The sequence below is a fragment of the Epargyreus clarus genome, unplaced genomic scaffold, assembly GCF_041222505.1.
Source record: "Epargyreus clarus isolate Ecla_fem2 unplaced genomic scaffold, WU_Ecla_fem_2.2 ptg000006l, whole genome shotgun sequence".
In the NCBI taxonomy this organism is placed as follows: domain Eukaryota; kingdom Metazoa; phylum Arthropoda; class Insecta; order Lepidoptera; family Hesperiidae; genus Epargyreus; species Epargyreus clarus.
Window position 1 is genome coordinate 1,621,858 of NW_027332214.1, and position 24,092 is coordinate 1,645,949.

The window sequence follows — 24,092 nt, forward strand, 5'->3', positions numbered from 1 at the left end:
TAAAACGAACACGTAACAAATTAACCATTTATTATAAAAATAGATAATAATATAAAGCTATTCCGTTTTTTGTTTAATATTCTGTCGTATACTTATAAATATATCAAAAATAGGCGCTGGAATGTGTCCCTAATGATATCTTTGACCCATTTTCTTCGTTCTGCGGTCACGGCCACACTGTTATGAATGAAGTATTCGATTGTGTAACAGCACGCAGAAATTTTACATAATATTGTTCTACATTTAACATTATACAAATAACTCTGAGATTTAAGGCACATATCAATAATTAAAATTGTATTCAAATTCTAAATTTTATGACGTAATACAGGTCACATTGCAACAAGTAAAAATACGCGCAGGCATTTACGACATAATTATAAAATATTTTGAATAACGTTACTTGAGACGTTAGGAAGACGGTTGTGGACAATATATTGAAGGAAGTGAGACAACGTATCATCACATTTGTCATAGAGATAACTTTTATTGAGTTTTTAAGATTAATTAAGAATGTCCAAATAATATATTTCTTAAAAACTAATACAGAGACTAAGTAGTTGAATAAGATTTGCGCACAATCCTGTCTGAAAAATAAGTGTCTCTGAATTTGTGGTTACAAGTTTCGTAATCTACCGCCATTTTATCTGTACTAAAACTTACAATATTTACAAATTCCAAAAAATTGACAAAGGATTACAACACACAAAATTATTGTTGAAAGAGCTGATAATTTACAGTGTATATGGACTAAGTAACTTTAAGATTATAGATGGATCGATACGGGAGATAGTAGAACCGTTGAATATTTCTTCCAGGGACATGTTATAATGATAGTCTAAGAGCGTGAGTCCTGGGGTCCCATGTTGAAGAGCATGTTGAGGACGTCGATGGTGAGATTCGCGCACAATCCTGTCTTTGAAAATTAAGTGTCTCTGAATTTGTAGCAATCTACCACCATCATGATCCCACTCCTCTCTACTAAAACTTATATTATTTACAATTTTCGTAAAGTTGACAAAGCATTACAATACACAAAATCACATTGTTCAAAGAGGTGATGATGGAAACTGTATATGGACTAGGTAACTTAAAGATAGATCGATACAAAGATAGTTGGGAACCGTTGAATATTTCTTCCAGGCACTTGTAATAATGAATGATAGTCTAAGAGTGCGGGTCCTGGGGTCCCATGTTGAAGAGCATCTTGAGGTCGTCGATGGTGAGCTTGGAGGCGTTGGTGTTCCGCGCGCCGGTGAGGATGTTGTCGGCCAGCTCCAGCTTGGCCTCCTGCAGCTTGCGGATGGACTGCTCCACCGTGTCCACGCACATGAACCTGTGGGATACACACGGCTGATTTATTTATTTTTAATTTATAGTAGGATTTTTTCGCTGGGCGAACACATCATCCCGTGCAAACGGAATATAAAGCAATATATTCATCCCATATATAACATTATAATACGAGTATTTACTTTTAAAAGATTATATACACAGCTGATTGAAATGCATCTAATCTTTTTCTGGGATTACAATTTTCCCGCAGAATAAACAGAAATAAAGTAACCACACTACATTTGAATTTTGCTAACCTATACCTTGTTTCGAATTACTCCGGGAGGGTTGTGTGGTTGTGTATACATATGCGCATGTGTGTGTGCGTACGTGCTGTTTGCGTATATGTGTTCGTACGTGTTAATGATTTATTTCTGTCTGTAATCAAAATTTTTATCTTTTTGGGTTTTGGAAGTATTACTTCTCGTTTTTTTTTATAATATAGGAGTAGAAGACGAGCATGCAGTCCACCTGATGGTAAGTGGCTACTGCCGCCCATGGACATCTGTAATACGCCCCAGATAGGATTAGATATTTCTACCTGAGGTCGACCACAGATGCGCCGCTAACCCTGAGGACTAAGCGCCTCGGAACGCCTCGGAAAAGTCTGTCTCCCTTACCACACCCTTCAAACCGGAACACAGTAGCGCCTAACACTGCTGTTATTAGGTAGAAATAGGTGTGGCGGTGGTGCCGCCGGAGTCGAACCACAAAGAGTTCTACCACATTCGTTATAAAGGCAATAGTTAATAGGTAACACACCAAATACGAAAAATTGTAAAAGAATATATTTTTAAAATCTATTTCCTTCTGATCACTATATCAAAGTGACTTATCTTATAATAATGTTACAGAATCTTGTAAATATAATTAAAATCACACACACGCGAAGGCCAATTTGTTTGTGTATTTTGATCCGCTTCACGGCTCAACTAATAAACGATTTGCAGTAAATTTGGCTATTATTTACCGTAAATTATATTTATAATTTAATTTATAAACATATTTGGATTTATTTTCGTGAGTAGTTTCCGCTATGGAATTTTTGACAAATTCTTACAATAAATAATAATATAATTATAGATGTACATATTTATAAATGTAGATTCGTGTAAACCCTAAATTGGTTAGGTGTATTGCTAAATGGATGGCATACTCTATATAATTTTAAATTTCTGTGAGTTCATATTCAAAATGTAGTGGATGGACATGATGTTTTTTGCTAAAAGCAACAGTTTGTAACAGTGTTTTATTTACTATAATCTCGAAGTTCTAATGGGAACAATAGACTGACTGCTACAAGTTTATCTACTTGTAAGTATTGGCATCTCCGCATTTCCCTTAAGATTTATTATTTCGCAAATTGGGGAGCCATACTATATATATCATTTACTAAATGCAATGTACATTTAAAAAATAAAATATAAAACACTGCTTCATAAATTTCCCACAAACTGACAGCCGTGAGACATTAATTTTATGTAAGTACCATGAATCTTCTAGCGGATATTTTGAAATAATATCACATTTTATCGACAGGCGAGTTATTTTCGATACGAGGAAAAGTATAACATAAAATTAGGAATATAAATGGTTGTCTGTGAACACAAAATAGTTTTATTTTAGCGTCACAATGCGTGAATCTCGATAAAATATTTAGATGATTAATTTCGGGTGAACTGTGACCACTTGGAGGTCGATGACTAAACGAACTTAAGTCGTCTACACAAAGCTTCAGATCAAGTTAAACAATTTGTTGAAAATGGTATGGTTCATATTAAAGCGTTTATGCTTCCCTCTTACAGCGGAAGATGTATTCTAAGGGGAGTAATAGACCTTATAAAAAATACCAAAACTGAAAGCTACAAAACTATGGTAAGCACGACGGGCACTCGACAAATAATAAATTTCGATTCGTTTGATGGTTGCGAACAAATGCTTTAATATACGTAGGTAACTAGGAACGTAAGTAGAACCAGGTCGCGCAACTCGTTGCAAATAAATCAATCTGACGGAAATTAAAAATATAATTTAAAGAGATTCCGTCAACAAACCTAATTTTAGCAAATTTAGATTTAGAGTTCAATGAAATAAAACACTTTGAAGTGTTTCAGCAAACAAAGCCGGTAGACGTGTTTCCGCGGCCATTCATAACAGATGTGCGTTGATAGAAAAAATTGGCAAATATTCTAAACCGGACGAAAGACGAGTCTTTGAGCGGACGGATGTGAAAAAACCTGGCGAGCTATCACCCCACTCGATCATGCCTCGCCGCTGACGAACTAACCAAATAGACGCCTAGGCTCCTAATAAAAAATATGCTAGACTTCAATTGAATTTCGAGATTCTTACATTTAAGCACGAAGGGAAAACACAATCTTTAATTTACTACATTCGAATTGAACCATCTATTTATTGCGCTTCTTCTATTCTACAAAGTTTTTATAAGTTACGTTAAGGTGAGTTGTTACCTCACTATCTTATTACACTTTACCTGATTAGAGCAATTTAACTCCTTAATTTCGCAATTTAGTCCAACCGACATTCAATTGTGCGTAACAATGGGAGTCTGTTTGGCTACTACATCCACGCACAGAGAATATAATTAGAGTTCGGTAAAGCAGATTGATTTCAATAATTATAATTCCACTATACTATAGACAATGATTTTAAGTAAAGAAGAATAATATTAAATAATAATAATAACACAAGACGTTTATTGATTACGACTTTTACTTTTGTGCAATTTTTTTAGTAAAAGCGTTTTTAACACAAGTATAGTCAAATACATTTCAATGGAAAATAATCATATATGGACATGATGGATTGGAACTTACTTGAAGTCGTCAAGTGTACAGAAGGAAGCACGAAGGATTTAAGTACCTTTAATATGTGTGAATCCGCGTGCCTGCGCGCGCGCGTTTGTGTGCGTGTCCGCATGTAAGTGCGAGTGTGTGTGTGTGTGTGTGTACCTGTAGATGTGCACGTGCTTGGCCTGTCCGACGCGGTAGACGCGGTCCTGCGCCTGCTGCTCGAGCTGCGGGTTCCAGTGCGGGTCCAGCAGCAGCAGGTGGTTCGCGCCGCACAGGTTCAGCCCCACGCCGCCCGCGCACAGCGACAGCAGCATCACCTGCGTTACATTACCGTTTCAAACACTATAGTCGATTCATAATTAGATGTCCAAAATGTAAACACAGGAGATTTTTAAAGTTTTTTGTCTCTTGTTTATTAGTTAAGGTTCACAATACCTGTAATCTGTATTCTGGTTTGAAGGGTGTTGCAATCGAGACATACTTTTACGAGGCGTTCCTGCTTAGTCCTCAGGAGCAGCGGCAATCCTATTTGGGGATGATTACAGATGTCCATGGGCGGCAGTAGCCACTTACCATCAGGTGGACTGCATGATCATCTGCTGCTCCTATATTATAAAAATAATGTAGTATGTAGACAAATATTTTTGTGACTGTGTATAATTATTTCTGGGAGATTTAGGGAAAATGATGGATAATATTTGTATGTATGTGTATGACGGACGCGGAGTGTGTGTACTGTGCGGTACTCACGCGCACGTCGGAGCGCGGGTCGTTGAGCGCGTCGACGAGCGGCGGGCGCGCGGGGACGTGTGTGTGTACTGCGCGGTACTCACGCGCACGTCGGAGCGCGGGTCGTTGAGCGCGTCGACGAGCGGCGGGCGCGCGGGGACGGGCGCGGGGGGTGTGTGTGTACTGTGCGGTACTCACGCGCACGTCGGAGCGCGGGTCGTTGAGCGCGTCGACGAGCGGCGGGCGCGCGGGGACGTGTGTGTGTACTGCGCGGTACTCACGCGCACGTCGGAGCGCGGGTCGTTGAGCGCGTCGACGAGCGGCGGGCGCGCGGGGACGTGTGTGTGTACTGCGCGGTACTCACGCGCACGTCGGAGCGCGGGTCGTTGAGCGCGTCGACGAGCGGCGGGCGCGCGGGGACGGGCGCGGGGGGTGTGTGTGTACTGTGCGGTACTCACGCGCACGTCGGAGCGCGGGTCGTTGAGCGCGTCGACGAGCGGCGGGCGCGCGGGGACGTGTGTGTGTACTGCGCGGTACTCACGCGCACGTCGGAGCGCGGGTCGTTGAGCGCGTCGACGAGCGGCGGGCGCGCGGGGACGTGTGTGTGTACTGCGCGGTACTCACGCGCACGTCGGAGCGCGGGTCGTTGAGCGCGTCGACGAGCGGCGGGCGCGCGGGGACGTGTGTGTGTACTGCGCGGTACTCACGCGCACGTCGGAGCGCGGGTCGTTGAGCGCGTCGACGAGCGGCGGGCGCGCGGGGACGGGCGCGGGGGGTGTGTGTGTACTGTGCGGTACTCACGCGCACGTCGGAGCGCGGGTCGTTGAGCGCGTCGACGAGCGGCGGGCGCGCGGGGACGTGTGTGTGTACTGCGCGGTACTCACGCGCACGTCGGAGCGCGGGTCGTTGAGCGCGTCGACGAGCGGCGGGCGCGCGGGGACGTGTGTGTGTACTGCGCGGTACTCACGCGCACGTCGGAGCGCGGGTCGTTGAGCGCGTCGACGAGCGGCGGGCGCGCGGGGACGGGCGCGGGGGGTGTGTGTGTACTGTGCGGTACTCACGCGCACGTCGGAGCGCGGGTCGTTGAGCGCGTCGACGAGCGGCGGGCGCGCGGGGACGTGTGTGTGTACTGCGCGGTACTCACGCGCACGTCGGAGCGCGGGTCGTTGAGCGCGTCGACGAGCGGCGGGCGCGCGGGGACGTGTGTGTGTACTGCGCGGTACTCACGCGCACGTCGGAGCGCGGGTCGTTGAGCGCGTCGACGAGCGGCGGGCGCGCGGGGACGTGTGTGTGTACTGCGCGGTACTCACGCGCACGTCGGAGCGCGGGTCGTTGAGCGCGTCGACGAGCGGCGGGCGCGCGGGGACGGGCGCGGGGGGTGTGTGTGTACTGTGCGGTACTCACGCGCACGTCGGAGCGCGGGTCGTTGAGCGCGTCGACGAGCGGCGGGCGCGCGGGGACGTGTGTGTGTACTGCGCGGTACTCACGCGCACGTCGGAGCGCGGGTCGTTGAGCGCGTCGACGAGCGGCGGGCGCGCGGGGACGTGTGTGTGTACTGCGCGGTACTCACGCGCACGTCGGAGCGCGGGTCGTTGAGCGCGTCGACGAGCGGCGGGCGCGCGGGGACGGGCGCGGGGGGTGTGTGTGTACTGTGCGGTACTCACGCGCACGTCGGAGCGCGGGTCGTTGAGCGCGTCGACGAGCGGCGGGCGCGCGGGGACGTGTGTGTGTACTGCGCGGTACTCACGCGCACGTCGGAGCGCGGGTCGTTGAGCGCGTCGACGAGCGGCGGGCGCGCGGGGACGGGCGCGGGGGGTGTGTGTGTACTGTGCGGTACTCACGCGCACGTCGGAGCGCGGGTCGTTGAGCGCGTCGACGAGCGGCGGGCGCGCGGGGACGTGTGTGTGTACTGCGCGGTACTCACGCGCACGTCGGAGCGCGGGTCGTTGAGCGCGTCGACGAGCGGCGGGCGCGCGGGGACGTGTGTGTGTACTGCGCGGTACTCACGCGCACGTCGGAGCGCGGGTCGTTGAGCGCGTCGACGAGCGGCGGGCGCGCGGGGACGGGCGCGGGGGGTGTGTGTGTACTGTGCGGTACTCACGCGCACGTCGGAGCGCGGGTCGTTGAGCGCGTCGACGAGCGGCGGGCGCGCGGGGACGTGTGTGTGTACTGCGCGGTACTCACGCGCACGTCGGAGCGCGGGTCGTTGAGCGCGTCGACGAGCGGCGGGCGCGCGGGGACGTGTGTGTGTACTGCGCGGTACTCACGCGCACGTCGGAGCGCGGGTCGTTGAGCGCGTCGACGAGCGGCGGGCGCGCGGGGACGGGCGCGGGGGGTGTGTGTGTACTGTGCGGTACTCACGCGCACGTCGGAGCGCGGGTCGTTGAGCGCGTCGACGAGCGGCGGGCGCGCGGGGACGTGTGTGTGTACTGCGCGGTACTCACGCGCACGTCGGAGCGCGGGTCGTTGAGCGCGTCGACGAGCGGCGGGCGCGCGGGGACGGGCGCGGGGGGTGTGTGTGTACTGTGCGGTACTCACGCGCACGTCGGAGCGCGGGTCGTTGAGCGCGTCGACGAGCGGCGGGCGCGCGGGGACGTGTGTGTGTACTGCGCGGTACTCACGCGCACGTCGGAGCGCGGGTCGTTGAGCGCGTCGACGAGCGGCGGGCGCGCGGGGACGGGCGCGGGGGGTGTGTGTGTACTGTGCGGTACTCACGCGCACGTCGGAGCGCGGGTCGTTGAGCGCGTCGACGAGCGGCGGGCGCGCGGGGACGTGTGTGTGTACTGCGCGGTACTCACGCGCACGTCGGAGCGCGGGTCGTTGAGCGCGTCGACGAGCGGCGGGCGCGCGGGGACGTGTGTGTGTACTGCGCGGTACTCACGCGCACGTCGGAGCGCGGGTCGTTGAGCGCGTCGACGAGCGGCGGGCGCGCGGGGACGGGCGCGGGGGGTGTGTGTGTACTGTGCGGTACTCACGCGCACGTCGGAGCGCGGGTCGTTGAGCGCGTCGACGAGCGGCGGGCGCGCGGGGACGTGTGTGTGTACTGCGCGGTACTCACGCGCACGTCGGAGCGCGGGTCGTTGAGCGTGTCGACGAGCGGCGGGCGCGCGGGGACGGGCGCGGGGGGTGTGTGTGTACTGTGCGGTACTCACGCGCACGTCGGAGCGCGGGTCGTTGAGCGCGTCGACGAGCGGCGGGCGCGCGGGGACGTGTGTGTGTACTGCGCGGTACTCACGCGCACGTCGGAGCGCGGGTCGTTGAGCGCGTCGACGAGCGGCGGGCGCGCGGGGACGGGCGCGGGGGGTGTGTGTGTACTGTGCGGTACTCACGCGCACGTCGGAGCGCGGGTCGTTGAGCGCGTCGACGAGCGGCGGGCGCGCGGGGACGGGCACGGCGCCGCTCAGCGTGACGCAGCGCACTCGTCCGCGCAGGGCGCGCTCCACCAGCCGCAGAACCGACGTCCATTGCGACACCACCACCGCTTTCTCGCCTGTTCACAACGTGATCGATTTTTTATTCAACAATTCAGTTTCAAACGAACATATAGCAAAGTTTATGGTCATTGGTACTTTATTGTTACAGATGGAAAGATGGAACTAAAATTGTAAAAACGCACATTACTCAATACTATACTATTTATGGCAAATGTGGACACCAAAAAAATCGTATAACTCGAAAAATAGTAGTGTCAACAATCACTCACCCTTGTTAGGAAACACTTTAGTGTTGAGGCAGTCCATAACGGCGGTAATTTTGGCGGAGGGCCGCTCCAGCTGGAACACGGGGTTCTTCAACGACAGCACCGAGCGAAGAGCCTCTGCAACCGTCGCGCCCTCTCCCTCGCCGCCCTCCTCATCCTCCTCTGCGTTACGACCACCACTCTGGGAACAATAAATAGTTATTTGCTTCAAGATATTTTAAAAATAAAATATTATGCAAATTTATTGAAAAATAATAATAATAAACAAGAGGATGCACGTATTTGCCGTCCGTGTCTTACTTCTAATACTAAAAAATGTAAACAGGATAGCAGGCAGTAAATCGCAAAGATGTGAACAAGATTGCTGAGTATTTTGTATCAATATTTTGGTTGTAAGTACTTAATGACCTCTAGAGGTCCACTAAGTGGTAACTAAATAATTAAAATATTGTTAAAAGGTGATCTTCTGCCAAGTGAAGTAATTATGCCCGGGTAGCGTCCATACCGTTTTGTAGTGTACAAATTGTTTACAAATCAAAATCGTGATGCAGAATACGGTTGAAGCCAACTTGGTGAATGTTGGGAAGATACCACTGTAGTGTAAGACACAATATATAATCATGTGTTATATTAGAATAAAGGCAGTAATCCTTTAACCTTCACTCGTTATACTTAATATCAAACATTATACCACATACATATAACAGCCTCAGAATATTCCCCGTATATACCTTCCGCTTATTCTCCGAGTCACCCAGCGATAGCTTATCGAGTTCAGCCAGCAGGTCTTTGCCGGCGGGGTCCTCGTCCACTTCAGAGTCGCCGTCGTTGAGCATGGCTGCGATCAGCCCGCAGTGGCAGCACATCTGCCGCAGCCGCAGCAGGAGCACCAGGATCTCGTGCGACTTCACTGGCTTTGCACCTGATGGGGATTGTGGGTGAAGTCAGGTATCGTCCAGGGTGTTTTAATATAAACTTTTCAGTTGATTTCAGTATTTTTTCTACGCTTTTATTAGCTTGGGTTGTATATATGTATGTATGTATCTTTGAACTCGATTTTTACAAATATATAAACTTGAACGGGCCAATTAATTTAAAATTTTGAACAATTATCAAGAACTGATGACAATACACGATTTTAATAATTGTATCCCATTCTCCTCATCAGAATCGTCAGGAATCAGGATTAACGATTTTCCCTGCGCGATTTTAGCGTGTTTTTTAGTTTTCAAACTATAATTATTTCAGGAAATAGTACGCTCTTAAAGGGGATTTAATCAAAGGCAGCTAAATCAGACTAAAATCGTAAATTGGAAGAGATTGAACTAAGAAAAGTAATTTTAGAAGAATACACTTTCTCTATATTTTATTGTGACTTCCGCTCTTACAATATAAGACCAGATTCCATATTCATATTTGGTATTTAGAACTCTACTTATTTACTGAAGTGTATTTTTTAGTTTTAAAATTATTTGATATAATTTTATTTGGAAACTATACTTAAAACATCGTATGACAATGCAAGACATAAAATATTTATAGCTACTAATTAGCACGTCAGTCCAGCTGCGCAAAAAATTACAAGCGGCATTTGGCACCAATTCAGTAGGTATTGCAGATGAGTATTAGGTTATTGAAAAAAATCGACTTGAACAAGATTATCGACCTATAAGAAAATAAGTTTCGAATAACATGTCCTTGCAGGGTAATATAAGCCAATTTATATACGTTTTACTATGTTATTTTATTATTCAATTATCGCAGTGTTTTAAGTGACTGATAATTTTATTGTTAATTTTATTATAAATGTAACATGTTAATTTTAAGTCTAAAAATACCGCTTGCAATACTTTCGCTGCAAAATGTTGAGATTCAAAGACCAGTTGGGTCGTTACTCTCTTATCGATAAGCATAAAATTGGTAAAATCAATTCAAAATTGGTTAAATAAAATATATCGTTACTGAAAAGGCGAAAAATCTAATACGCAAAGGGGTTTACATGCGTGTTCGATTTTTAGCCTTTCAGCCTAGTTTAATCCTTTTTTAAAATCGTTATTAAATTTCCACTATGTGGGCCAACAACCCTCCAACTGTCTGAAGTGTCACCTAAAAATTTGGCTTACATAGAGTCCACGCCAAACTGCTAGTCCGCTCTGATTATAGAAACGAGTCGCGTCGCAATAGCAAAATTGTAGATATTAGGTGGACGAAGACAGCGCGGTACCGGCACCCTTCGCTACCCCGCTCGCCCGTGGGTACATAGCTGCGTTAGTGTGCACTTACGTTGCTACGGAGTATATACTTGTAGATTAGCGACCGCATTGGCTCTGACTGACACCCGCGCGCATTAACTTCAGAGCGGACATGAAGTTTGGCGCCGACTATACCCAAGGATATGTGTATCGCATTAGCTCCTTGACTGACACCTGCTCGCATTGAATTCAAAGCGGGCTTGAAGTTCGGCGGCGACTGTACCCAAGTAAGGTACGTGTAGTGAGGTACCTTGCAGCGCGACCATGCGCTTGTGCAGCTTGTATGCGTCGTCGCGCTCCTGCCGCGACATGCCGTCGCCCGCCTGCCGCTGCGCGCGCTGGTGCAGGAACTGCGCGAACAGAGTCTTCGACGACACCAACACCTGGCATGAGCATCTTATTATTAAACTGGAGTAGTAAATATGCTTACAGTGAACATATATTATTATGATTTATTATAAACTGGAGTAGTAAATGAGCTTGCAGTAAATGGATAGTACTATGATGAACTGGGATGGCGTATGCGACGCAATTCACGCACGCACGAGTATCAGAAACGAATTTCAGTGGCTATTCACACAAAAACAGATATATAATAGATATTGCTAGAAAATTAATAGAATTTACTATTGCTCTCCATTGCAACATCAAACAAGAAGAACTTTATCTATGTACAATAGGCAAAAACAGTTTGATACCCTTTATTTTTCATTGATAGTTTTTTTTTATTTATTATTTTTTGACGAAATATGACATAGAAAAACAAATAGAAAATTCTTAGAAAATGTGTCAAGTTTTGACCAATAAGCAGTAAATATTCGTACTTGCGACTTTCATAAAATCCTTAGAACATAACCGCGACATCCCTCATTGCAGCAACCACTAACCTTCTGGTAAACATTCATCTCCTCAGCGCTGAGTGTGACAGTCAGGTCGTGCGCATCCCGTTTAGGCAGGCAGCCGAGCTGGCCGCTCTGCTGCAGCAGCGCCTTGGTGCGCCGCAGCATCAGGCACCGCATGATCATGCTCAGCCGCTCCTCGCCGCCCAGGCTCTTGTTGTCGATCCACTTCTTCCACATCTGGGGAACGTTGACAATTTGACATTGTAAGACAGTGCTAAGTAGGTCTTCGTAAATCTATGAGGTTTCTTCTCAGAGTTAGGACGTTCAGGTGGCCAATTCATTGATGATTTTAACATTGGACTGGTTAATTTTGGGTAAGTCGATAATAATAAAAATTAACGTAGTAACACTACTATCAATATTAATAGGTTTATTTCCTCATTACCCACTACATACATATGTAGTGGCTAATGAAAAAAAATAACCAAAGGTCATAGCTGCTAAAATAAACAATAACATAATCTACCATTGCAGCATTGTTTCCATTTTTGTTTTGCATAACTTTTAACTTTTTGAAGATAGTCACGTCGTCCATAGATAACTAAGCAAATAAATCAGGATGGAATCGTTTATAGATTTCCGTGGCAGTCTAACCGCGAGCTCGTCGAAGGGCGTGCAGCGCAGGAACTTGAGCAGCGCGAACAGGTCGAGGTCGCGGTTGTGCAGCGGCGTGCCGGTGAGCGCCCAGCGCCTGTGGGCGCGCACGGCGGCGACGGCGGCGGACGTGGCGGACTTGTGGTTGCGCACCGCGTGCGCCTCGTCCAGGATCACGCGCCGCCACTGCACCTTCGTCAGCACGCCGTTCTAGGGGGGGACATAAGCACGTGGCTCGTGACTTTGTGACTGAAGATATTGGGATTTGTAATTCATATTTTGATATCTAGATTATTGTAATTGTAATACTAATAACGCCATTATTGAGACAATAGTTTAATTACATTACTTAGACAATATTTAGACAATAGTTTAATTGTTTATATTTCGAGTGTTTTACCTGGAAGTATTTTTATACAAAACTAATATTAATAATGTTGAACTTTAATTGAATAAATTGTGGAAGACGACTGACGATACTCTATAGAGAGACAGTAATTACTTAACGACAATAATAAAGGAAAGAATCATTATCACAACTATTTGTACAGTAATATAAGTTACTACATTCTACTTTGAAACTATTGATATAGTCCGCGCCAAATTGCTAGTCCGCTGTGAAGTTGTTGCGCGCAGGTTCAGTAAGCATATACTTCGTAATGTACGACAGCGGGCAGCGGAGGGTGCCGGGAGGGTTCCGCGTTGTCTTCGTCGTCCCGTTGATATCTACAATTTGCTGCGACGCGACTCATTTGTATATTCAGAGCGAACTAGTAATTTGTCGCGGACTCTACCACAGTAAGCAGTTCACCTTCTCGGTCTCCCGCAGCAGGATGTTGTATGTGGTGATGACGATGTCGTGCGCGGCGAGGCGGTGCGCGTGCGCGGCGCGCGCGGCGCCGTGGTGCAGCGCCACGCCCAGCGCGTGCGCCGCGCAGTGCCGCCGCACCTCGCCCGCCCACTGCTGCATCAGCGACGCCGGACACACCACCAGCGTGCCGCCGCGGACCACTGCACAGTGACAGACACGGTTTTTTTTAATTAAAACATATTTATTCACATTGGGTTCACATCACATCGTTAAACTCAATTTTAGTTTCACTATATGGAGTTTTGTTTCAAAATGTGGATAGCAGATGGCTATGAGCTGCAATCTTTTTTTTTCATATAAAATATATCCTATGTCACTCGTATATAATATAGCTTTCGAATGGTAAAAGAATTTCTAAAATCGGTTCAGTAGTTTTTGAGCCTATTTATTACAACCAAACAAACAAACAAACAAAGTTTTCCTCTTTATAATTTTATTGTAGAAAATAAACCCACTCACTTCTACTCTTGCCATTATAGTCATCATCACCATCGTCGATACCACCCTCCTTGTCGCTGGCGATCAGTGAGATCATCGTGATTGTCTTGCCCAGACCCATGTCATCGGCTGAAACGAATGTGAAAATATTAGATACATTGGTCCCTTTCAGGTTTATATTTAAGTTAGTGAAAAAACAGTTTTATGTGTTGTGTCATGTAGTGTTAGTTATTCTGTTTCTACGCATATAATTTTAAGTGAGTGGTGTTGTTGGTAGTGGTGGTAGCGTATTGTTATCGTATTGTGTCGTGTGTAATATCGTGTCATCTCGTATGCCGCCTTATCTTGTCGTATCACACGTATCGCTGCACATGTTAACGAGGACGCCAGCACTACACACACCGTGAGTTATCATGCTGTTACCGAGTATACAGCAGCGCGGTGTGTGTCGCGCGGTGTGTTACCGAGTATCCCGCCGGGCGGGCGCTGCGTCTCGCGCCAGCGCAGCCAGGCCAGCGCGTGCAGCTGGTGCGGCAGCAGCGCGGTGTGTGTCGCGCGGTGTGTTACCGAGTATACAGCAGCGCGGTGTGTGTCGCGCGGTGTGTTACCGAGTATCCCGCCGGGCGGGCGCTGCGTCTCGCGCCAGCGCAGCCAGGCCAGCGCGTGCAGCTGGTGCGGCAGCAGCGCGGTGTGTGTCGCGCGGTGTGTTACCGAGTATACAGCAGCGCGGTGTGTGTCGCGCGGTGTGTTACCGAGTATACAGCAGCGCGGTGTGTGTCGCGCGGTGTGTTACCGAGTATACAGCAGCGCGGTGTGTGTCGCGCGGTGTGTTACCGAGTATCCCGCCGGGCGGGCGCTGCGTCTCGCGCCAGCGCAGCCAGGCCAGCGCGTGCAGCTGGTGCGGCAGCAGCGCGGTGTGTGTCGCGCGGTGTGTTACCGAGTATACAGCAGCGCGGTGTGTGTCGCGCGGTGTGTTACCGAGTATCCCGCCGGGCGGGCGCTGCGTCTCGCGCCAGCGCAGCCAGGCCAGCGCGTGCAGCTGGTGCGGCAGCAGCGCGGTGTGTGTCGCGCGGTGTGTTACCGAGTATACAGCAGCGCGGTGTGTGTCGCGCGGTGTGTTACCGAGTATACAGCAGCGCGGTGTGTGTCGCGCGGTGTGTTACCGAGTATCCCGCCGGGCGGGCGCTGCGTCTCGCGCCAGCGCAGCCAGGCCAGCGCGTGCAGCTGGTGCGGCAGCAGCGCGGTGTGTGTCGCGCGGTGTGTTACCGAGTATACAGCAGCGCGGTGTGTGTCGCGCGGTGTGTTACCGAGTATACAGCAGCGCGGTGTGTGTCGCGCGGTGTGTTACCGAGTATCCCGCCGGGCGGGCGCTGCGTCTCGCGCCAGCGCAGCCAGGCCAGCGCGTGCAGCTGGTGCGGCAGCAGCGCGGTGTGTGTCGCGCGGTGTGTTACCGAGTATACAGCAGCGCGGTGTGTGTCGCGCGGTGTGTTACCGAGTATCCCGCCGGGCGGGCGCTGCGTCTCGCGCCAGCGCAGCCAGGCCAGCGCGTGCAGCTGGTGCGGCAGCAGCGCGGTGTGTGTCGCGCGGTGTGTTACCGAGTATACAGCAGCGCGGTGTGTGTCGCGCGGTGTGTTACCGAGTATCCCGCCGGGCGGGCGCTGCGTCTCGCGCCAGCGCAGCCAGGCCAGCGCGTGCAGCTGGTGCGGCAGCAGCGCGGTGTGTGTCGCGCGGTGTGTTACCGAGTATACAGCAGCGCGGTGTGTGTCGCGCGGTGTGTTACCGAGTATCCCGCCGGGCGGGCGCTGCGTCTCGCGCCAGCGCAGCCAGGCCAGCGCGTGCAGCTGGTGCGGCAGCAGCGCGGTGTGTGTCGCGCGGTGTGTTACCGAGTATACAGCAGCGCGGTGTGTGTCGCGCGGTGTGTTACCGAGTATCCCGCCGGGCGGGCGCTGCGTCTCGCGCCAGCGCAGCCAGGCCAGCGCGTGCAGCTGGTGCGGCAGCAGCGCGGTGTGTGTCGCGCGGTGTGTTACCGAGTATACAGCAGCGCGGTGTGTGTCGCGCGGTGTGTTACCGAGTATACAGCAGCGCGGTGTGTGTCGCGCGGTGTGTTACCGAGTATACAGCAGCGCGGTGTGTGTCGCGCGGTGTGTTACCGAGTATACAGCAGCGCGGTGTGTGTCGCGCGGTGTGTTACCGAGTATACAGCAGCGCGGTGTGTGTCGCGCGGTGTGTTACCGAGTATACAGCAGCGCGGTGTGTGTCGCGCGGTGTGTTACCGAGTATCCCGCCGGGCGGGCGCTGCGTCTCGCGCCAGCGCAGCCAGGCCAGCGCGTGCAGCTGGTGCGGCAGCAGCGCGGTGTGTGTCGCGCGGTGTGTTACCGAGTATACAGCAGCGCGGTGTGTGTCGCGCGGTGTGTTACCGAGTATACAGCAGCGCGGTGTGTGTCGCGCGGTGTGTTACCGAGTATACAGCAGCGCGGTGTGTGTCGCGCGGTGTGTTACCGAGTATACAGCAGCGCGGTGTGTGTCGCGCGGTGTGTTACCGAGTATACAGCAGCGCGGTGTGTGTCGCGCGGTGTGTTACCGAGTATACAGCAGCGCGGTGTGTGTCGCGCGGTGTGTTACCGAGTATACAGCAGCGCGGTGTGTGTCGCGCGGTGTGTTACCGAGTATACAGCAGCGCGGTGTGTGTCGCGCGGTGTGTTACCGAGTATACAGCAGCGCGGTGTGTGTCGCGCGGTGTGTTACCGAGTATACAGCAGCGCGGTGTGTGTCGCGCGGTGTGTTACCGAGTATACAGCAGCGCGGTGTGTGTCGCGCGGTGTGTTACCGAGTATACAGCAGCGCGGTGTGTGTCGCGCGGTGTGTTACCGAGTATACAGCAGCGCGGTGTGTGTCGCGCGGTGTGTTACCGAGTATACAGCAGCGCGGTGTGTGTCGCGCGGTGTGTTACCGAGTATACAGCAGCGCGGTGTGTGTCGCGCGGTGTGTTACCGAGTATACAGCAGCGCGGTGTGTGTCGCGCGGTGTGTTACCGAGTATCCCGCCGGGCGGGCGCTGCGTCTCGCGCCAGCGCAGCCAGGCCAGCGCGTGCAGCTGGTGCGGCAGCAGCGCGGTGTGTGTCGCGCGGTGTGTTACCGAGTATACAGCAGCGCGGTGTGTGTCGCGCGGTGTGTTACCGAGTATACAGCAGCGCGGTGTGTGTCGCGCGGTGTGTTACCGAGTATACAGCAGCGCGGTGTGTGTCGCGCGGTGTGTTACCGAGTATCCCGCCGGGCGGGCGCTGCGTCTCGCGCCAGCGCAGCCAGGCCAGCGCGTGCAGCTGGTGCGGCAGGAGCGCGGTGTGTGTCGCGCGGTGTGTTACCGAGTATACAGCAGCGCGGTGTGTGTCGCGCGGTGTGTTACCGAGTATACAGCAGCGCGGTGTGTGTCGCGCGGTGTGTTACCGAGTATCCCGCCGGGCGGGCGCTGCGTCTCGCGCCAGCGCAGCCAGGCCAGCGCGTGCAGCTGGTGCGGCAGCAGCGCGGTGTGTGTCGCGCGGTGTGTTACCGAGTATACAGCAGCGCGGTGTGTGTCGCGCGGTGTGTTACCGAGTATCCCGCCGGGCGGGCGCTGCGTCTCGCGCCAGCGCAGCCAGGCCAGCGCGTGCAGCTGGTGCGGCAGCAGCGCGGTGTGTGTCGCGCGGTGTGTTACCGAGTATACAGCAGCGCGGTGTGTGTCGCGCGGTGTGTTACCGAGTATCCCGCCGGGCGGGCGCTGCGTCTCGCGCCAGCGCAGCCAGGCCAGCGCGTGCAGCTGGTGCGGCAGCAGCGCGGTGTGTGTCGCGCGGTGTGTTACCGAGTATACAGCAGCGCGGTGTGTGTCGCGCGGTGTGTTACCGAGTATCCCGCCGGGCGGGCGCTGCGTCTCGCGCCAGCGCAGCCAGGCCAGCGCGTGCAGCTGGTGCGGCAGCAGCGCGGTGTGTGTCGCGCGGTGTGTTACCGAGTATACAGCAGCGCGGTGTGTGTCGCGCGGTGTGTTACCGAGTATCCCGCCGGGCGGGCGCTGCGTCTCGCGCCAGCGCAGCCAGGCCAGCGCGTGCAGCTGGTGCGGCAGGAGCGTGGTGCGCAGGGCGGCGGGCGGGGCGGCGTGCTGCTGCTCCGGCGGCCGCGACTTGAGTGACTCGTGCAGGTCGCGCAGCCGCTCCATTATCAGGTTGCGCTCCGCCATATGAGTCGCCATCGCTGCACATTTTTTTTTATTACATACAATCAGCCAGCGAACATGCAATCCACCTGACCATCCTCATGTATCCTCTATATAAATTATAAAATAACTTAATGACACTCAAAATAATCTATCTGCTACTATAGGAGCACTCACCCTGTTTCCCGAACATGCGCGGTTGCACAGCATTGCTCGCCTTCTGTATGTCCTCCCATGTGGGCTCCTTGGCCGGCTTATCAAAGCCGTCCTTCGCTATATGTTCTGCCGTCGGTACATCTGTAGGTTAAAGGGCATAATACATCAAAACGACGGTTAGCATAAAATTGGTTCTTCTGATTATACAAGTTTGTTTTACAAAAAATTGATTTAATTTTACAAACAACAATCATTGCAAATGAAATATGCAGTTATGATTTAGTGTACAACAGAATATAAATATATATTGTACATATATTTTATGGACTGTTTTAACATCTACACTCTCAAGCTCATACAGCTACAACTACAATTCAAATACACACACACACACACACACACACAAATACATCCTACAAACATAAACTTCTTTTTCTCTTCCGGAAAAAACAAATCCAAATAATTCAGAAACTGACCAGGTTCGACGACCATGGCGGCCACCTTGTCCCCCTGGCGGCGCACGTCGGCCTCCAGCGCCGTCAGCCGCTCGATGAGCTTCGCACCACCGTCCGGCAGCGTGTCCATCTCCATGTGCTCCAGGAGGTACTGCGGATGTACATCAATAGATCAACTGGTCGAACCTCATGGCAGAGCGGCCACAGCAGCTCAGCCAGACAATTCATATTTCTGTTATAGATCCGAGTGATTATGTATTCGTCTTTGTGTGTTTGTATATCCATGGAACCCACAACATAGAAAAAATCCTAGTAAGCAGTGTAAAAAGTGTTATTTTATTATTTTAACAACAAATTAACGTTTACTTATTTGAAGTAGTACCAAACTAGTCACATAATTAGCTGATAGATGTTTCTGTCATCTCCTCAATTAAATCCCTTTGTCGGGGGATACTATACAAAACTATATCCAGATTTCACAGTCCTATCTAAAGTTGGTGACATTGTCATTGTTACCACTTAGTATTATGTTAGAAAACTTTATAAAACACATTATAGTTACATTCGTCATAAGTAAAACTCTTTTTTAAACAGTATGTTCTTATGTGTATGTATGCAACCATGTATCAAACTTTACTATTGTCTAGTACAATTCAGGTTCTTGTTACCTCAGTATGTCTACTTACCCTGATATTATGCAGCTCCTCCTTAAGCCCATTAAGCTTGGACAACTCGTTCTCCCGCACATTCTTCTTAACGTAGACCACCTGGTTAGGGTAGCTGGCAGGCACGAGGTACTGCTTGATGTTACTGTCCAATCTCTGCTCACCATCCTCAGATTTTACCTTTGACTTCTTTATATTGGGCGATTTCTTCTCTATTGACACCTGTGAATATATTTCTCATCAACATAACTATCCTATTGCTGGATATGGGGCTCCCAGAGTTGAGCGGGGTTAAATCCATAGTCTACCGTGCGTACCAAGTCCGATTTGCTATATTTCTGGTGTGTAAGAACTTTTCTTAAAAACATTCAGGTGTGTAGGTTTCCTCGCCTTTAGTTTTCTTCACCGTTAAAGCAAGCAGTAATTAAGTTCTAACATGCTCGATAGATCGTACATACGAGCCTAGGATCTCAATACTATTCGATTCGCGCGCCAAGCAATTTATTCCTCAATCTTATTTAATCTCCCATAAAATTATTGATTCGTTAAAGTTACATGAGATGACAAAAGGCTAAAGAAATTAGCAAAAAGGTATGAATATCCAAAATAACGCGTATCTTGAAAAGTAGCACCACTTACGTTTTTAGGCATTTTGTACACTACACAATCACTCACTAGATAAATAATAATTCAAGACATAAATTCTCAAACATAAAAATATTAATAAAAATCATAACAACAATATAACATAAAAATTAAATTAAACTAAAGAATAAATAAATTTTAAGTTTCATTTGCAAAAATTGCGAGAGTTCGTTAGAAGTTTATCTCTCTACCCACATAATGAAAATATTTTTCTGTCAGCAGTCAGCACTAAGACAAAGATAATTAGGTTTATTCAGCTAAGATTGTGTTCAATATAAAAAACCATTACTGAAAAATAATGAAGACTAAATGCAATTTAATATTTACAAATTTGCATTACATGTTCAAATTTAATGGTTGTTTGAGAAATTGAATAAGACATGTATAACATTCTTTTAAGGATAGATTAATTGCGAAAATTTCTCAATTTCCAAATCACTTACCACATCCTCATCATCACTGCTCAGAGCGATAATCTCCGGCGGCCTGTCAATTATCGTAACATCATCGTCGATTACTTTCTCTGTGTACGCCAATTTCGTATCTTTTGGCTTCAAAAAGTCCCCAGCCTTTCCACCAATCAGTGATATGCTGGTATCAGATTTACAATCATCGTTCAAATTGAGGCTCTTGCGCACTGAATTGTTTATTTCATTTGTAATGTCCTGAAGTGGACTCGCGAATGGAGAACATGTTAGACTTGAAGAATCTCCAACTTTTTCTGGAGTTTGTTCTTTGTGTGTCGGGTTAGCGTCTGGCAATTCCGTGACGCTGCTCGTCAAACTACCACGCGATGTGTGTTTTGTCTAAAATTTTTGAATGTTTACAAAATTAAAGATCCTTTTCATTGAATAAAATGATCATATAACATAGAAATACAAAATAGAAATCATAAAAATTATAAAACATTTCGTTTCCTAAAAATTGTGTAGTAAAATTGGTCATTTAGCATAATTAAGACTTACTTTAGATCTAACTTTTCAAACTTATATTGTTTTATTACTTACATCATCTGACTGTATGTAGTCAGAATCATCACTATCATTTTCCTTTGGTAAGAATCCCATGATGCTCATACGAGTTGCTCTCGACAACACCATCTGGTCTTCATCTGGTCCTTCATCATCATCATCATCATCATATTTATGAGCCTCAATTTTGTCATCTTCTGGGCTACTATCATCACTAATTATACCATTGGTTGCACTTTTTTCTTTTTCAACTGAATGTTGATTGTCTTTTGTATCATTGTCAATTTCATTATCACTATTTCCATCACTCACATCCCCATCTTGGTCAGTATCATCGTCAGATTCATCTTGAGTGCTGTCCTCGTCATCTTGGAAGCTCATATTTGGAAGATTTTTGGATTTGACTTTAGTAGTTTCAATTTTAGCTGGCGTATCTTTTAAGCATGCCAGTTTACCTCGTCTTTCATGTTCTATGATGAAGGAGTTGTCTGTGTCGGAGTCTAGAATCATCATACGTTTTTTTCTCTTGTTACCAATGAAGGATTCGGACAGTCTAGGGGTCGCTTTAGCAGGCGGCCGGCGCTTTGGTACTAGTTCTGGAGACATTTCTCCTGATAACCAAAACACGAATACTTAAAATGAAGCAGGTTAGAAGCACGCATAGGACCTAGGCTTGCTACATCAAATTCAAATACACCTAATGTCACCAGCCTACTCATATTGCTGCAGACAATTTGTTCAGTTTGTAAACTCAAGGCCTCCCAAGAATCTCGGTGTAAGATGCTTCTAACAAAGTATCAAGGCTTAATACTATTTTAAATTGCCTTATAGTGTTTATCAGCATTCAAATTAAAAACAAAATACTTCAAGCATAAGTTCTGAGGCTTACCTTCATCTGAAGAGCTTATAAACACCTTGTTAGGTGATGTGTCTGATTGCCGCCTGATGCTACCTCTCTGACTTGTATCTAGACATTACACAAGTTAATATAGGAATATATACAATGACAAATATATTTATTATTTCTGTATTAACAAAATAGTGGGTTTGATTAGCAGTTGGTTATTGGATACATTACACAAGGCAAGAATTGAGAGAAGTGAAAATTAATGCACAATTACATTTAAAAAAAAACCTTCAGCAAAAAAAAAACCAAGAGTATCATATTTTATTGCAGTAATAGAGAAATAAAATGGCATAATTATATTATTATTATATATTCTTCATACATTCTGATTCTAAGCCTTAACTAACCAACTCTTTAACATAATGCAAACTAAAGAAATTCGGCCTGTATATAAATATAAAATAGTAATAATATACAAATTCAGAGTCATCATTAATCCATTATCGTACACCAGGCATGCCTAGTGGAGGGAAAACCTTAATCAGAATGAGAAGGATTGGGCCATAGTCCACCGCACTGGCCAAATGCGTATTAGTAGACTTCACATAACTTTGAAATATTTTTTTATAAATTTCTCAGGTTACCTTTCTATAAATTTCTCACAATGTTTTCCTTCACTGTTTAAGCAAGTAATAATTAATTTCTAATATGCACATAATTTTGAACAATCATGCCTGAGATTTGTATCCCGGACCCCTTGATCGAGAGGCAGTTTCTTAACTACTAAGCTAAGCTTTAAATTTCAGAGTAGTAATGTTAAAATACAAATTTACCTTCATCACTGCTCAAAATAGTTTTAGTCTGGTGTGCACTGCTCCTTCTTGTGACAGATTTTGCCAATCTTTCAATATTTTCCTCTTCCACTTCATCTAAAAAAACAATAAATCATATTTATATATTCTAAGCTTTCATAAGTAAAATAGAAAGATGTCTTGAAATCAAATGAAGCCACAAAAAGATGAATTTCATTTATTTTTGAATGCTTGACATATAAAAACATTTTTAGAAAAAAAAATTTTGAGTATAAATAACTAATAGGTACTACATAAATTACATACTATATAAGTAAGTATTTCAAACATTTTAGGGAGAGTTTAGAATGAAAACGTGGCAAAACTTTATTTATGCAAAAATGTCAATTCTCAAAACTGGTAAAAAAGAAAGTGTATCTTGTTAGGAGTCAATCTATGTATTTTACTCATTCAAGTTTCAGAGGGGAAACCTATGGGGGAAACCTGTAACCAAAAATGTAACTTAAAAATATTGGGATCAAATAAGTTTTCAATGTGAGCTTATGGTTAGGAACCTCCCAATCCTGCCTGATTGGAGCCTGAAAACTCTAGTCGCGATGTTGGTTTACATGGGAAAGAGGAGCTCAATTTTTTGTAATATATTACTACAATTATCTTTTGTTGTAAACAAATTATACCTATATAGCTTTAACACCTTTCTATTGCAACCTTTCCGTTCCATTGTTGGGCACGGGTTTCTCCTCGCTATTAAAACACCTGGAGAATATTTTACTAGGAAGCTCAAATACGAAATGGTGATGTAAATTTAAATAGAAGTTGCTACCTTCTGACACCGATTCTTCAGACTCAGCCACAAATACAGTTTGATTTTTAGTAGCAGGTTTCTTCGCGCTACGAGATTCTTCTACAACTAAACTATCATCAATTATTTCTGTTTCCGAATCACTATCTACATCAGTCCGTTCACGATAATCAACGAATGAATTCTCCATGATACATTAAAACCACCGCCGTTCTTAGTTATTTTGTGGTTCAAATTGTTACTTAATTAAGTAAGTTAAGTTTCATACAATAAAGTACGCAAACTATCACGTTTTCACGAAAAAACACAATGTTGAATTGTTTTTAAAAATGTTTTTTGAACGAAATCGTCGTTTGATTACATTTTTAAAGTTTTTTTTTCAGGCCTTAAATTCCTGGCTTTTGAGAAGACGTAAATGGCTACTTGACACTTTTTGGGAAAGTGTTTTAATGAATTAGTATACGTATTATATATGCCTTTCATTGATCACTTTTTCGAAAAAAGGGCTATTTATTAATAAAAAACAAAGTTTCTTTACGGTGAACGGAACGTCGCGTTAAATCAGGCGGTCAAGTGTCATTTTGTGGCGAAACGTCATTATACTGTAAACAAACAACGCTCGGAAGAAAATAGGGAGTTATTTAGCTTTTATAACTAAAATTGAAATAAATGACAAGTTATAAGACGTGTGCAGTGACGATGTGTACAGGTACGATCGCTAAATATCCTAACAAATTTGCTTATACACGTTCCTAAGCCGAAATCTCATAAACGTTAAAAGAACTTGCAGACAGAGGATTCAAACATATAATAGAAGTATTAAAGAGAAAAAAGAATAAGGAGTGATTCCTCTACTCTAAATCATCAAACCCGGATGTAATCAGAACAAAACAGCATGTTAATGTATTCATATATTATAAAGA

The 24,092-nt window shown here is 47.4% G+C and overlaps 1 protein-coding gene across 2 annotated transcripts; it reads right to left on the bottom strand.

Annotated features, from left to right (window-relative positions):
• Nucleotides 1–13: 13 nt before the first annotated feature.
• Nucleotides 14–23,502, bottom strand: lds (transcription termination factor lodestar). Of its 2 annotated transcripts, XM_073073569.1 has the most exons (19): nt 23,191–23,502; nt 22,389–22,484; nt 21,598–21,675; nt 20,745–21,319; nt 20,181–20,543; nt 19,114–19,314; nt 18,449–18,578; nt 17,994–18,113; nt 17,654–17,854; nt 13,656–13,763; nt 13,137–13,336; nt 12,326–12,535; nt 11,717–11,908; nt 11,080–11,212; nt 9,309–9,499; nt 8,581–8,758; nt 8,207–8,367; nt 4,308–4,465; nt 14–1,336 (listed from the first exon to the last, which is right to left on the bottom strand). In XM_073073569.1, the coding sequence occupies exons 1-19, from the start codon at nt 23,357–23,359 to the stop codon at nt 1,168–1,170; spliced, it is 3,633 nt and encodes a 1,210-aa protein (XP_072929670.1). In that variant the 5' UTR covers nt 23,360–23,502; the 3' UTR covers nt 14–1,167. The 2 variants fall into 2 exon arrangements, with proteins under 2 accessions (XP_072929670.1, XP_072929671.1); XM_073073570.1 differs by lacking the exons at nt 20,181–20,543; nt 20,745–21,319; nt 21,598–21,675; nt 22,389–22,484; nt 23,191–23,502 and adding an exon at nt 19,732–19,919.
• Between the last annotated feature and the right edge of the window lie 590 nt (nt 23,503–24,092).

Coding starts and splice junctions, on each gene's coding strand:
- lds (XM_073073569.1), bottom strand. CDS start 23,359: ATGGAGAATTCATTCGTTGATTATCGTGAACGGACTGATGTAGATAGT. Junction 21,676..22,388: donor TATTTTGAGCAGTGATGAAG/GTAAATTTGTAT, acceptor TGTAATGTCTAG/ATACAAGTCAGAGAGGTAGC. Junction 13,337..13,655: donor CTATAATGGCAAGAGTAGAA/GTGAGTGGGTTT, acceptor GTCACTGTGCAG/TGGTCCGCGGCGGCACGCTG.